Raw genomic sequence first — 16,641 nt, 5'->3', positions numbered from 1 at the left:
TGTGGAGAAAGTGTGGCGGTACTGAAAGAGTATAATCTGAGACGACATTATGAAACAAACACGCGGACAAAAACAAGAATATGGACATGGAACAAAGGCTACAAAAGGCAGAGGAATTAAAACGAGGCCTCAAATCTCGACAGGCTCTGTTCAAAAAAGCCAAATCACAAGGCCAGGCTGCTGTCAAGGCCAGTTTTATTTTGGCAGAAGAGATCGCTAAATCATTTCATCAAAAACTGCATGATTAAAGTTTGTGACTGAAAAAGGCAACTCTTTTTAAATGTGAGTCTGAGCAGAAACACCATTGCCGAGAGAGTAGACCAGTTGTCCATCAATCTAAAAGAGCAGCTTGTGAAAAAGGGAAAAGATTTCATTGCATATTCCTTGGCTGTGGATGAGAGCATGACATTTCTGACATTGCCCAGTTGTCAATTTTCATCCGCGGAGTGGACTCCAGCCTAAGCGTGACAGAGGAGTTTTTGGCTTTACGTCCTATGCATGGCACAACTACGGGGCATGATTTGTATGAAGAGGTGTCAAGATGTGTAAATGAGATGGAGCTGCCTTGGGAAAAACTCGTGGGTTTGACAAGGAGCACCTGCGATGTGTGGACACAGGAGCGGACTGGTGGCGAAGATCAGCTTATCATTGTATCATACACCAGGAAGCGTTGTGCGGTAAAGCCTTGAAAATGGAGCATGTAATGAGCATCATCACGCGCACAGTTAACTTTATCAGAGCCAAAGGTTTGAATCACCGCCAGTTCAAGGCATTTCTGACGGAGTTAGAAACGGAGCATGGTGATTTGCCTTATCACACAGAGGTGCGATGGCTAAGCCAGGGAAAGGTGCTTCAAAGATGTTTCGAGCTTCGTGAGGAGATTTGTCTGTTCTTGGACAGCAAAGGGAAAGACACAACACAACTCCGAGACAATGTTTCTGTGTGAAATGGCTTTTCTGTGTGACATTACGAGTCATCTGAATGCAATGAACTTGCAGCTGCAGGGTCGGGATCGTGTCATCTCTGATATGTACAGTACAGTGAAGGCATTTAAAACCAAACTGACTCTGTGGGAGACGCAGATGCGGAAAGAAAATTTGAGCCACTTTCCCAGCTGCCAGACCATGAAAGAGAAGCTCTCTACCAGTGCGTTCCCGAGCGCACAGTTGGCTGATAAAATAGGTATGCTTGCCGCTGACTTTCACGCCGATTTGCTGACTTTGAAGCACAAAAAAGCAGGTTGGAACTGCTCGGTAACCCATTTGCTGTTGACGTGGAAAGCTCACCACCAAACCTCAAATGGAGTTGATTGACCTCAATGCAATGATGCACTGAGGGCAAAATATGCGGCAGTGGGTGCTGCGGAGTTCGCCCGTTTCCTCCCGACACAATGCCCCAGCTGCGCATCCAGGCTGCTCAAACGTTGTCTATGTTTGGCAGCACATACCTGTGTGAACAACTGTTTTCTTTGATGAACTTGAACAAAACATCACACAGAAGTCGACTTACTGCTGAACACCTCCACTCAATTCTGAGGATTTCCTCAGAGCCTTACCCCGAACATTGATGAACTTGTGGAAAAGATGGGACACCACCAAGTATCACCCTCAACCTGAACATTACTGTGCAATCACATATTTAGAGTTTTTACTCAGTTCAAGTTTAAAAGTTAAAGTTTAATATTTGTTTTCACTGCATGTTACCAAAACAAAGTGTTGTTTTTGATTAAATCCAATTATATTTTAAAAAATATTTCAGTTGAGTGGATGATAGAAAATTGCTATTATTGTTTTTTTCTTTGAAGTAAATTTAGCCCACTTTTGCTAAAATAGAAAATATAGGCTACTGATGGTGCCTTGAATACCGGTTTCTTTCATTTAATGTTCATGTTATGGGGATTTTTATATAAAGGAAATTTGTCTTTTGTGTCTGTTGAAAATTAAAGATTACTGACAGAGCCATAAGAAAATATTGCTTTATTTATCTGATCATATTGGAATATATTTGTTAGGTTTTCAGTAGGTTCAATTAGGTTCACTAGACTATATGCGTCATTTAAAAATGTTTCAATGAACATTCGAACAGTCCGGCCCTCGGCTTGTAGCTAAATTTTTTATTTGGCCCTCCGTCCATTTGACTTTGACACCCCTGATCTAACCCAACCCAAACTATGATGCTTAAAGTAGCTCCCAGACCCAACTCATCTGCATGTCTTACAGTGGAATCTAGTCTCGCTCCCTCTCTTTCGCTCCATTTCCTCTGCCATGGTGTCTTCAAGCTCACCCATTATGCAGCTAGACCTCACTTCACGTGAGAACAATGCACCCACCAAGGAGAGACATGACAATCTTTACCGCTGCAGGTGCTGTAAGGAGTACTGTGTGTGGACCAAACCAATGCTGTACCAACACCCCCGCCTGGTGTATCTTGATGTACACTCAATCTCCAGAATTCAGCCGTGCCCTTGGTTATCTCTGCTTTCACCTGAGGATATACACACTGCAACACATGCGTCATTTCCTGACAACATAGACTCTCCTCTTATGGCACGATCACTAATTTGTGACATTTGAATAACAGCCTCCCCTGTACTCCCATCGGTCTCCCAGTTACTAAGCCATGTGACATGAGTCCTCATAAACTGATATCCCAACAATGCTACTAAAGTAACCCCTGCTACTACTAACATGGCCCATGCCTATAACCTCCTTCAATTTTACGCTACTGCTACTCTCTGTTCATCATATATGCATAGTCACTTTAACCATATCTACATGTACGTACTACCTCAATCAGCCTGACTAACCGGTGTCTGTATGTAGCCTTGCTACTTTTATAGCCTCGCTACTGTATATTGCCTCGCTATATATATAGTCTTTTTACTGTTGTTTTATTTCTTCAGCTACCTATTGTTCACTTAATACCTTCTTTGCACTATTCATTAGAGCCTGTAAGTAAGCATTTCACTGTAACCTGTTGTATTCAGCACACGTGACAAATTAACTTTAAAATTCATCTGTCAAGTGTTCATCGGCTGTTAGAAATTGGGAAAAAGATCAATTAGTCGGGAAGAATATCCAACCTAACAAAACTGAGTCACAGGTTTCTTGAACGCTTACCATAGTGTCTGAAATGCCACCACTATCTCTTCTACTCTCACCATGATCTGGGTATGTGTAATGTTCAATTAAATCCCCATATTGTGTACAATTAGCTGTCCTCCCTCTCCCATGAGCTATCACCTGTAACAATATACAGTCTCTGGGGATGATACTCCTCTATCATTCCATCTAACCCATAACACACTAGTTACTACTCCTAATGCATTTCTACAGTTATAAACATACTAAAACATTCTCAAATCAATTAGTCAATATACATCAGTCCCTCCTCTGGAACAATGATCACTCTTATGTTCCACGAAACCTAAAAACATATTGACTTAAAAAGGACATTTTTAAAAAGTACATGTTTAATAACTTAGCACCACCCATTGATGCGATTTAACATAAAAATTTTGACTACATGGTAACAAAACTTTCACGGTTGACACTTAGAGATAAGGTTTATGGAGCCTCCCTCGGTCAAATAAATTTTAGCAATGCCCCCACCCTTCAAGTCTCTCTCGCTGTGTCCAAATCATAACTAAAACATTCTATAAATAATTTAAACCAAATTTAAAATTACATTCCTTAGTGCTTACTTTAAGAATAGGACTTGAATCCCAGCTTCTCAACTTAGCACACATCATCCCTGTTAGAATGTACATTTATAAACAAAACCGTTTTATTGTCGGTAATAACTGTTCTAATTAGATACCCCCTTCGTCCCTGTTTTCCTGTCACGTTGGCCTGGTAATGAAAGATCAGTATCTCAATGCATCCATAGTCTAAATTGTTCGCAGTGTGTAGACCCCCCCCCACTCCTTCTCCCTGCACTTATCATTCTAGCGTGTCTTTTTCAGGTATCGTTTACAGCTCATCTTCCCAGTGACACATGTAACTCTTGCCTGTCCCTTTCGATGGCCCTTGATAATGTCCTGATTTCAATATCCAAGTAGATACATCCGTTTCTCCCACGTACACGAGTCTCTCACCCGAGCTGTTCTCTCTTTCTCCACGCTCACACCACACGCACTCTCAGCACTCCTCCCCCACCCCAGTTTATGGCTCGGACTCAGATAGAAGTGTTAAAAGTCAGTGTCGCATTGCACTCCTTTGTCTTCTTTCTTCAGCCGGTTAGGGAGGGTTTTGAGGTTCACATACACACACTATTTGTGGTCAAATGATTCCTACCATCCATTAAGACACGATCTGACGTCACCTTCCATGATAACTCCCTTGTTCTACTGACGACCTCTCAGAAAAGTTACCAGATCACGAAGTTAGCACCCTAACCCCTCGAAGAATCCCACACTCCAGTATCCCAATCTGGTGAAATTTGTATTGAAACAAAAACACAAAATGAAATCAGCAATACACATATCACAATCCATTTCAAGTCACGGTCATCCCTTATTAACCTATATTTTCCCTTCTATATGCATCTTTACCCAAAGACCAGGACCTCAGGGAAATGGTCATTTTCCCCATCCGAACATGTGACTCAAAAACAACATGTTAAATCAAAAGTAAACAAATTCAAATAACTAATCAACTTAGAATTACGACTCTTTATAACTCCTTACAGAAATAATAATGATCTCATAAAGTAATGGCACAATTTGAATAGAGACTGGTGTTTCTCATTCATTTTATAATGGAATCCCCCTTGTTCTGATCATTTCTAGTGGAGATGATCAGGCATTTGACACCATTAAAATATTTCCTCTCCCTTTTCTTTCCCTGTCCTTCAGAACGCATTTAAATATCGTTCAAAACATTCCCATCCAAAACGAACCCCACAGTATACTTAAAACTGCCCAATATCACTAACTTTTCCCATATTCGAGCCAAAGTATTAGAATGCTTGTGTTCTTCTTTCAGCACCTCCATGGCTTTATTAAAATCCTTTAGCTCCATATGACAGGGAGAATCGGGGCCGTTTGTCACCATATCAATAGTTATTATTCCTTAACCTCTCCCGACGGTGTTAAGTGTGTTTTGGATTTCTTCACTCCCGTCTAAAATACACAACTATTATTCGCGCTACACACTTCCCCGGACAACAATTAATAGGTCACGGCACTTAATACCTTGTATTAGAACCAATACCATAGCGTCTGGAAATGTATTACTGGAGAACACGGATGACTTAATGGCTTTTTCCCGTATTCACTATTATTGAGCACTTCACAACAAAAATTTTCACACTTGTCTTCCTATTTCCACATAATCTGCCATGGTTCACTACCCCAACAGGGCATAAAATGAACCTCTCTTTCACACACACACTCACACCCTGCGCTGTCACGGCCACTGCGACTCCCTTCTTACGGGTCTGGCCAATATACGTTACACTAGGTTTTTACCCTCCACAGGTTACCCTATTCAGGACTTCCCCTCTCTCTATGAGATTTTACACTCCACAGGTTTTCTGCTTGGGACTTTATTTATGAAATGTTACCCTCTACAGGAACTATCCTGCTTGGGACTTACACTCTTTAAAGCAATGAGACTTACCCTTCACAGGATCTATCCTGCTCAAGACGTACTCTCTTTAAAGGTATGAGACTTACCCTCCACAGGATTTATACAGGATCTATCCTGCTCAGGACTTACTCTAAACTTTACGGTACTAGCATATACCACAAAGCTACATATCGAAAATGTCTACTTATAAAGCTCGTTTGATCCAGAAAAAAACAGCTTAGAAAAACACAACGTCACTACAAAATATTTCAAAAGTTGCCTATAAACTTTGCCAAAATATTTCAAACTACTTTTGTAATACAACGTTAGGTATTTTTAAACGTTAATAATCGATCAAATTGTAGACGGGGCAATCTGTATTCAATACATGAACGAAAAGAAACCAGCTCTGCTCTTCACGTCTTGCGCAACTCACAAAAGTGTCCCCAGTTCCGAGTTGGCCTACTTCTTCATAAGACCTCAACCATATTCCAAAGACTGGCGACATCATGTGGAAGCGGTAGGAACTGAAAATTGGTTCCTATTGCAATATAGTGAACAGAGATGGGAATAAAAAATAATCTGAACAGTTAGTCCTCGGGGTTTTGCTTGCTAAAAAAAGTTATGTTATACTCACAGACATGATTCAAACAGTTTTAGAAACTCCAGAGTGTTTTCTATCCAAATCTAATAATATATAATAATATGCATATCTTATATTTTTGGCATGAGTAGCAGGAAGTTGAAATTGGGCACGCTATTTATCTAAAAGTGAAAATTCTGCCCCCTAGCTTTAAGAGGTTTTAACCAAGTTTAACTATCCCCAAAGGGTCGATACAGCTGTAATTCAGACACAGACATGGCTTCCCCGTGGTGGTATTCATACACCACTATGAGTGGAGTCTCCTCCTCATCTCTAAACATTGCATTATTCTTGTTAAGCAGGGAACTAAGTGATATGAGACTAACGGTTTCTCCCCTTATCAGTACTGTCACATGCAATTGTTTTCCCTGCACTCAGCCCCTCCCAAGCTTCATTATGGCACCCCTCATGTCTCTTTTGTAACTAATGTTCCTATACTTCTGAATATAACAATGTTCCAAGTTTAACCCCGAATCCAACAATACCAACCGTTGAAAGACGTTGCCGGGCCTGTCTAGGAGCAGCAGAAATTGAAATCGAGGTAAGAGATATGCTAGCTACCTACCTAATAAAGTAACATCACTGATGAAAGGTGAAACACTGAGTCAGCTCTTATTTACAGTGCATTTGGAAAGCATTCAGACCCCTTGACTTTTTCCACATTTTGTTACGTTACAGCCTTGTTCTAAAATTGATTAATTCTTTTTTCCCCCTCCATCCACACACACCATAATGACAAAGCGAAAACAGGTTTAAAGATATTTTTGCAAATATACTAAAAATAAAAAACGTAAATACCTTATTTACATAAGTATTCAGACCATTTGCTTTGAGACGTGAAATTGAGCTCAGGTGCATCCTGTTTCCATAATCATCCTTGAGATGTTTCTGCAACTTGATTGGAGTCAGGCTCTGGTAAATTCTATTGATTGGAAAGGCACACCTGTCTATATAAGGTCCAGTGGTGTAAAGTGCTTAAGTAAAAATACTTTAAAGTACATTTAAGAAGATTTTTGTGGCATCTCTACCCTAAGATTTATATTTTTACTTTTACGGTACATTCTCTTGGAAAATAACGTACGTTTTACTCCATACATTTTCCCTGATACCCAAAAGTACTCGTTACATTTTGAATGCTTAGCAGGATAGGAAAATAGTTCAATTCACACACTTATCAAGAGAGCACCCTTGTTCATCCCTACTGCCTCAGAGCTGACGGACTCACACAAATGATTTGTTTGTAAATTATGTTTGAGTGTTGCCCCTGGCTATCTGTAAATTTAAAAAACAAGAAAAGCGTTCCGTCTGGATTGCATAATATAAGAAATGTGAAATGATTTGTATTTGTACTTTTGATACTTGAGTATAATTAAAATCAAATCAAATACTTTTACAGAAGTATTACTTTACTGGGTGACTTTTACTTGAGTCATTCTCTATTAAAAAGGTATCTTTAACTTTACTCAAGTATGACAATTGGGTACTTTTTCCATCACTGATAAGGTTCCACAGTTGACAGTGCATGTCAGAGCAAAAACCAAGCCATGAGGCTGGAGAAATGGTCTGTAGAGCTCCAAGACAGGATTGTGTCAAGGCACTGACCTGGGGAAGCATTGAAGGTCCCCAAGAACACAGTGGCCTCCATCATTCTTAAATGGAAGAAGTTTGGAACCTCCTAAAGCTGGTCGCCCAGCCAAACTGAGCAATCAGGGGAGAAGGGCCTTGGTCAGGGAGGTGACCAAGAACCCGATGATCACTCTTACAGAGCTCCAGAGTTCCTCTGTGGAGACGGGAGAAACTTCCAGAAGGACAACCATCTCTGCAGCACTGCACCAATCAGGCCTTTATGTGGCCAGACGGAAGCCACTCCTCAGTAAAAAAAAAGGCACATGACAGTCCGCTTGGAGTTTGCCATATGGCACCTAAAGGACTCTCAGACCATGAGAAACAAGATTCTCTGGTCTGATGAAACCAAGATTGAACACTTTTGCCTGAATGCCAAGCGTCACGTCTGGAGGAAACCTGACACCATCCCTACGGTGAAGCATGGTGGTGGCAGCATCATGCTTTGGGGAATGTTTTTCCATCGGCAGGGATTGGGAGACAAGTCAGGGTTGAGGGAAAGATGAATTTACCACAGGTGGAATACAATAAAGTTGAAAAAACATCTCAAGGATGTTCAATGGAACCAGGATGCACCTGAGCTCAATTTCGAGTCTCATAGCAAATGGTATGAATACTTATGTAAATAGGTATCTGTTTTTTATTTTCAAAAAGGTCTAAAAACCCGTTTTCACTTTGTCATTATGGGGTATTGTTTGTAGATTGATGTGGGAATACAATGATTTAATCAATTTTAGAATACAGCTGTAATGTAGCAAGAAATGTGGAAAAAGTCAAGGGGTCTGAATACTTTCCGAATACACTAGTATAGAAGGGGAAAGGATATGAGCCATCGGTTGAAGATTGTGCAAAGGATTCTGAAGGCTTCATCTGCCTCCTTGAATCCAACGTAGACACCGGTGGGTGAAGGAGACTTGTTGCAGATGATTCTGACGATGCAACTGAGTAACACTCGTCTCTGGCCAACGCCAAGTCATTTGCCTTTCAATCCCCATTCCAAGACCACAAGTCTATATTGCCTAGAAAATTAATAAATATAAATATCTGTGCTAAAGCAGAATAACACTAGGTAGGCCTACTGGTGAGCATTTGGGTGAGGGATGACATTTGACACAGCCTATGAATACTGTAATGCTGGGAAGTCTATTTATCACTTAAAAACGACCGGTACTTACTTTATTGACAGGTGGACATTTGGTCCCCCTGGCCGAGGTCTCTTCTTCCAGCTTATTTTTCGCACATGGAAAAAGTTTCTAAAACTGCCGGGTTAATGAGGGCTGGAAAGTTATTGTCACTGGTTACACAGAGTAGGGTGGGCTCGCGGGTCAACGTTCTCTCGTCGCCAGACACATAGATTTTCCAAGGGTGGCATAAGCAGGTCCCAATCTGGGCAGCAAAGACACCAGTTCTCAGTGGGCATTGCTTGGCATTGCCCTCAGGTACAGCACTAGCCCCCAGATGTCCTGAGTCGGGCCTCGGATGCTTGATGATTATAAGCCTGAGCCTCTGCCTGCTCTGTCTCTCTCCTTTCTCGGTCATCCTCCATCTGTTGAAGCTCCTCGTCTGTGTATTCCGGTTCAAAGAAATAAGGTTCACCTGCAAATTCGACTTCATCCTCTTATTCATAGTCAGAAATGTTCGTGAGAGCTTTGCCGTTTGTAAAATTACGTATTTGGGTGTTTTTGAAGCCTTTGTTCACGTTTTGGATGCCCTGAACTCCTGAGTTCAGAGTACTGAGTTTGAGGAAGTCAATTGCTGATGGGGTAAGATTCAGGACCCTTATTTAATATACATAGAAAATACAGATTAAAGCCCTAAATAGTAAAATTCTCCTTCAACATGGTTGAAACACCCAATAGGCTACAGTATAAAAACTGAGTGAAAATCCAGGGCTATTAGAAACACTTGAATTCCAACCTTATTGTCAGTCTAATTTTGAATCATTAGCATGAAATAAATACAAAATTCTGGGAACAGAAAATGACATTGAGTACAACAGTATGAGTCATAAAACCCAGAAAATGTTTCAATAGTTTTTTCACTATTACATTTTTCCATCTGGGATTTTAGAACTACTTCATGTAGGGTTACCCTGGCGCGACATTTTGATGACCGCAAAAATCTCTCTCGGGCCAGGTAACTTATCAATAATTAGCATTGCACATTTTTTGGAGTAAATTGAGGTGAATATATTGATAAAACTCACATTGTTCGAGAGAGAATTACACAAATTACAAAACGTTGCGCCAAGGTAAGCCTGCACCAAACACACAATAAAAAAATATCTGTTTTATTGCAATGTAAAAATGTAATGCAAAAAAATTAACACTAGAACCATTTCGGTGTTTTTCTGGGTATTATGGACGCGTCTACTGTGGTGGACTATTGGGAAGCAAAATAGTATGCATAGATAGTATAATATCTTCGTGATAACAGAAAGGCAATGAGGCATTCCTTTTACGAGTGAATTTTGGAATTGAGGTTACTATGGGCACACAACCTTAAAATAGCATTAATCTGCTATTTCTGTCAATTTAATCTTCTCCTTTACACATGAGGCTTTACTTTATGTAGAGCACCAGAAAAATGAGACAGTAGCAGCCTAGCTACTCATCACTGCATCTTTCACTAAGTAGGCTAGCTCTATACTACTAGTGGAGTGACAGATGGAGAATCATAATCAAACTACACAAAGCTGAAAAAGTGCATCACAATTTCAATGAAAACCACAAGCGGTACATAAGGTCAATGTAATACTCACCAAGTGAAGATTCTGGCATCGCTGCAGTCCTCCAGACTCCCTCAGGGCAGCGGTGCTTCAGAACACACTGAATGTGTCTGGATCATCCGCTACCTCCCAGGATACATGCAGCTCACAGAATGGCCTACGCAGACAGCTCCTGAAATAGAGGGGCAGATAATAGATTAGCAGTGCACATTCAACAAGTGGACGCGGGATTACTAGGGACGAAGGACGTCTACAAGGAGGGATGGAAACATGCAATAGCCTAAAGAACAGGGGAGTGTGGGGAGCTTATTAGGAAGGGACAAAGCCAAATCCTTTATCTCAGCAGGCACCAGTTCTACAGCAACACAGGCCGGGATTCATATCGTCATTGTAAGAATCCAAAGGTTGAATTGCAGTTTAAGGCACTGATGTTTTTTGCACATCAAATAAACCTACATATTAGTATTCTATATTAGCATGTTATAGCATATGATTTGTACAACTACAAATGTGGTTGAGGAAAGAAGGAACCACCAAGTCAGAGCAAAGAAACTGGGCAATACACAATTTTACCAATGAAGTTAAGCTATTAACAAATGGAATAGCTACATACCATCTCCTCATACTCTTATCACCAGCCTAATCCAAGAGACATAATATGGTATTTTATCTAAAGAAACAGACAGTCCCTTGTGCAATTAAAACAACCAATGGCTTGTAGGCTACCCTTTCAAAAACAGTTGACCAGACAAGCACTGAGGAAATGAATAATTGTAGGGTTAGCCTAGGGCTATAAAATGTAGGCTTTGTTAAATTTGAAATGGGTCAACAAAATGAAATTGAAGTAAACAAAATCACAATAACAAAACAAAAAATACAATTTTAGGAAGTGGGAAAACAATTTATGCATGTTGGGATTGTTTCAATAATTTATATTGCTTTACCACCCAAACCACCAGGACCTTCTGGTGACACTTAATCTAATTGAATCTACTGGACAGATGGTGAACCTACCAAGCTTATTTAGGCAAGTCAGACACTTAATAAACTGACTGTTAATTAACTTGATAAATCCTGCCCACTGGGCACAGACGTCCGTTCAATGTCTAGTTTTGATTTACAATTGGTTGAGTTGTCAACTAACGTGGATTCAACGTCATTGGATTTAGGCCTAGGTTAAAAGTTGGGTGAAAAAAAAGTCTAAATGCCCTTATGTTGATGACTTCTTACAAATCAAATGAATCTTTCACGTTGATTCAACGCCGTCACATATTTTGGGGTTTGAAATTACGTGGAAACACAGTTGATTCAATCAGGTTTTTGCCCAGTGGTTTAGGTATAACTGCACAGCCGAATTCCTTCCATCTGATTGAGTTATCCCACTGGGCACAAACTGGTTGGATAAAAGCGTCTGCTAAATGGCATATATTATTATTATTATTATTAATGTTGTTTCTAGAGGTCTGCCGATTAATCGGAATGGCCGATTGGCTAAAGGTATAAAAAATAAATAACCAATGTAAAAATTCCGCAAATCGGCACCCAAAAATACCGATTTCCAATTGTTATGAAAACTTGAAATCGGCCCTAATTAATCGGCCATTGCGATTAATCGGTCGACCTCTAATAAGAACATACAATAGTCAAAGGTATATGAAATACAAATGGTAGAGAGAGAAATAGTCCTATAATTTCTATAATAACTACAACCTAAAACTTCTTACCTGGGAATATTGAAGACTCATGTTAAAAGGAACCACCAGCTTTCATATGTTCTCATGTTCTGAGCAAGGAACTTAAACGTTCGCTTTCTTACATGGCACATATTGCACTTTTAATTTTTTCTCCAACACTTTGTTTTTGCACTATTTAAACCAAATTGAAAATGTTTCATTATTTATTTGAGGCTAAATTGATTTTATTGATGTATTATATTAAGTTAAAAGTGTTCATTCAGTATTGTTATAATTGTCATTACTACAAATACATTTTAAAAACATTGTAAAAATCGTCCGATTAATCGGTATCGGCCACTTTTGTCCTCCAATAAATCGGTATCGAAAAATCATAATCGGCCGACCTCTATTCAGAACATACAACATTCTATAAAAGAACAGTGTTATTTGACGTGTCAAATAGTGTTGACAAGCTAAGACCCAAATGGCGTTCCAAAGACCCAAACGGCAAGTCGGTTAGGACATCTACTTTGTGCATGACACCGTAAATGGTCACCGTGTCTAAACACATATAGGACACAATTGGAGTGATTTTAAATGATATTATTAGTAACCAATCAAATCAGTGAAGCGAAAAGCAGTGGCGCTATTACTGTGTAACAATAGCGCACTTGGTAACGATAGTGTGTACCGGTGCTCGACCAGTCGCTAAGGCCAACATCACCCACGACAGAGAATGGTTGATTGTCAAGGGCAATGAATTCCATTGTCTTGGAGTTAATGGATTTCGCCTTTGAGTTGTCTCGCTGAAATGTTCTTACTCTTTCAAATGACTGCTTGACTTGTTGACTGCTCGATCCACAGAGTAGACATTGTGGGCTGGGTTAGGAATGCTGTGTTGAACATGTAGCGCAACATTTTATGTGGCGTCATTACTTTGTGTACCTATGTTATATAGGCATGCACGTCAGCTTTGACATCGTTTTTTTACATCGGCTTTAAACTAGACATCAGGCAGATAACGGCTTTGGCATTTTTAGCTAATATCGTCTGATTCTGAAATATGGTCATGTGGGAACCTTAACTCTATAAAGTTGTGTATTAATTTAACATTTTGTTTTAGGAAGAAGAAAAAAATCGCCAGTATGAAAGGTCTTCCAAAACCGTGGCGCAAGCGATGCGTGTATATTTAGACAGAGCGTCGCGGCTCTTAACAAAACTCCTCACCACAAGACACCTGTGCTAAACATGAAAAAAAAAAACATATATATATATATTAAAAACTGTGCTAAACATATGGACGCGTCTTAACCAAACACAGATGCTTGTTTTCACCAGCCCGTTGTAGAACAATGGGCAAGGGGTAGCTAGCAAGACAACAAGCTGGAGCACTCATATATAGCTCGTCTAACAGCGCAGTTAATATCGTTTGCAGGACAGATTTTAACGCCTCAGTAGCTAGCTCGCTAACGATGACTTGTTTGAACGGTCAAACCAGGTACAGTAGAGTTAGCATGCAAGCTACTAACATTACGCCAATATCTAGACCAAGGGATATGCGAATGTCTCCTACATAAAACATTCTACAGGTGACGTGTAATAAAACTTAACCTACGTGTTATATCATCATGAAGGTACCCTCGGAAAAAAACGCATAACCCGCCTGACGAGCTTGCTTGGCCTGTAGACTCCGGAGCTGACTAACTAAACACCTCAGGGATTGGCTACTGCGTTGTCAGGCAACCAACACCTCCTTACTCGATTGGTTGCAAACCTATAATATTTTCGACAAATTCCCAAACTACACTTTCAGCAAGCAATCGCATGTTTGAAGATGTTTGAAGCATGATTTCAAAAGGTTGCAATGACGTAGCCTGCTTTTGCTCTTTCACCCAATCCTTGTGTACAATAAAGGGACCATATCACAACCCTGTTCCTGGAGAGCTACTTTCCTGTAGGTTTTTGGAGTGAAAACCTATAGGACAGTAGCTCTCCAGGAACAGGGCTGGTGTAGAAACACATTTTCCATGAATTTACTAATACAAAAAATATCTGTCAACACTGCATGTGAATGGTAGGCTGTTGAAGCTAGATTAGTGCAATGCTTTTCACTGAGAGTGAGGGTGCATAGTGGTGCATCACCACTATTGTATCTGCAATGTCACAACAGTTCATCACACAGGCAATGTCTGTTTTATTTTGTTCTGGGTCAAGCAGACATGTAGCTGCCATCAGGAGAGAAACCTTAAATGTAATGTGTCAAGTTTCAATTGTAGTAACATTGTAAATAACACATACTTTTGTCATATATTTTGAATGGTTTATTTAAGCAATAAGTCATGAGGGGTTGTGGTATATGGCTAATATACCACGGCTAAGGGCTGTTCTTAGATACAGCCCTTAGCCCTGGTATATTGGCCATATACCCCAACCCCCAAGGTGCCTTATTGCTATTATAAACTGGTTACCAACGTAATTAGAGCAGTAAAAATAAATGTTTTGTCATACCTGTGGTATACGATCTGATGTACCACAGCTGTCAGCCAATCAGCATTCAGGGATCGAACCCCCCAGTTTATAATGCCAAATTATGTATTATTTGTGTTGCACCAGATGAGAAACATGTTATAACGAAGTGAAGAAATTCAGAAGGATCACAGTTTAATTCTTATTTTGGTAGCAATGAGGTGTGTGGGAAATGCAACAGAAAACACAACCTCCCTACCAACAAAAGGCGCTACATAGCAATACAGAACAATAACGTGCTTACAGTATTTTACACATGGAATCAAATCAGGTAAAGATAATATCAGAATATATTATATGCTACAACACTGTGCATTTCAATTCACCATATTGGACTATGCGGACAATTAGACTACCTCTCTGCAATGGATTATTTTCCAGATATCCTATGGCATTTGGGGTGTGATTCTGGTGGTCATTAGACTTGTTGGCGGCAATGTTAGAGACGCAAGAAAAAATCATGTGTCTTGTGGTTTGAATTCCACACTGGCTAATCTAATTTTGTGCTTATTCCCTCTCCCCCATCCATCTCCATTACAATATACACTGCTAAAAAAAAATAAAGGGAACACTTAAACAACACAATGTAACTCCAAGTCAATCACACTTCTGTGAAATCAAACTGTCCACTTAGGCAGCAACACTGATTGACAATACATTTCACATGCTGTTGTGCAAATGGAATAGACAACAGGTGGAAATTATAGGCATTGAGCAAGACACCCCCAATAAAGGAATGGTTCTGCAGGTGGGGAGCACAGACCACTTCTCAGTTCCTATGCTTCTTGGCTGATGTTTTGGTCACTTTTGAATGCTGGAGGTGCTTTCACTCTAGTGGTAGCATGAGACGGAGTCTACAACCCACACAAGTGGCTCAGGTAGTGCAGCTCATCCAGGATGGGTCATCAATGCGAGATGTGGCAAGAAGGTTTGCTGTGTCTGTCAGCGTAGTGTCCAGAGCATGGAGGTGCTACCAGGGGACAGGCCAGTACATCAGGAGACGTGGAGGAGGCCGTAGGAGGGCAACAACCCAGCAGCAGGACCGCTACCTCCGCCTTTGTGCAAGTAGGAACAGGAGGAGCACTGCCAGAGCCCTGCAAAATGACCTCCAGCAGGCCACAAATGTGCATGTGTCTGCTCAAACGGTCAGAAACAGACTCCATGAGGGTGGTATGAGGGCCCGACGTCCACAGGTGGGGGTTGTGCTTACAGCCCAACACCGTGCAGGACGTTTGGCATTTGCCAGAGAACACCAAGATTGGCAAATTCGCCACTGGCGCCCTGTGCTCTTCCCAGATGAAAGCAGGTTCACACTGAGCGCATGTGACAGACGTGACAGTCTGGAGATGCCGTGGAGAACATTCTGCTGCCTGCAACATCCTCCAGCATGACCGGATTGGCGGTGGGTCAGTCATGGTGTGTGGTGGCATTTCTTTGGGGGGCCGCACAGCCCTCCATGTGCTCGCCAGAGATAGCCTGACTGCCATGAGGTACCGAGATGAGATCCTCAGAACCCTTGTGAGACCATATGCTGGTGCGGTTGTCCCTGGGTTCCTCCTAATGCAAGACAATGCTAGACCTCATGTGGCTGGAGTGTGTCAGCAGTTCCTGCAAGAGGAAGGCATTGATGCTATGGACTGGCCCGCCCGTTCCCCAGACCTGAATCCAGTTGAGTACATCTGTGATATCATGTCTCGCTCCATCCACCAACGCCACGTTGCACCACAGACTGTCCAGGAGTTGGCGGTGGCGGATGCTTTAGTCCAGGTCTGGGAGGAGATCCCTCAGGAGACCATCAGCCACCTCATCAAGAGCATGCCCAGGTGTTGTAGGGAGGTCATATAGGCACGTGGAGGCCACACACACTACTGAACC

At 41.1% G+C, this 16,641-nt stretch overlaps 1 protein-coding gene across 2 annotated transcripts in view; it reads right to left on the bottom strand.

Annotated features, from left to right (window-relative positions):
• LOC118386769 (afadin- and alpha-actinin-binding protein-like) overlaps positions 1–14,006 on the bottom strand; it is a 33,713-nt gene extending 19,707 nt beyond the window's left edge. Inside the window, exons 1-2 of one of the 2 annotated variants that reach the window (XM_035774581.2) lie at positions 13,856–14,006; positions 10,598–10,736 (exon numbers count right to left, since the gene is read on the bottom strand). In XM_035774581.2, the coding sequence (XP_035630474.1) occupies positions 10,598–10,616 (19 nt within the window). In that variant the 5' untranslated portion in view covers positions 10,617–10,736; positions 13,856–14,006. Of the gene's footprint in view, positions 1–10,597; positions 10,737–13,855 lie in introns of those variants that run through there. The other variant, XM_035774577.2, reaches the window with a different exon arrangement.
• Positions 14,007–16,641: the final 2,635 nt, after the last annotated feature.

Source organism: Oncorhynchus keta, chromosome 8, assembly GCF_023373465.1.
Source record: "Oncorhynchus keta strain PuntledgeMale-10-30-2019 chromosome 8, Oket_V2, whole genome shotgun sequence".
Lineage (NCBI taxonomy): Eukaryota > Metazoa > Chordata > Actinopteri > Salmoniformes > Salmonidae > Oncorhynchus > Oncorhynchus keta.
This window is presented reverse-complemented; position numbering and strand designations above follow the sequence as displayed.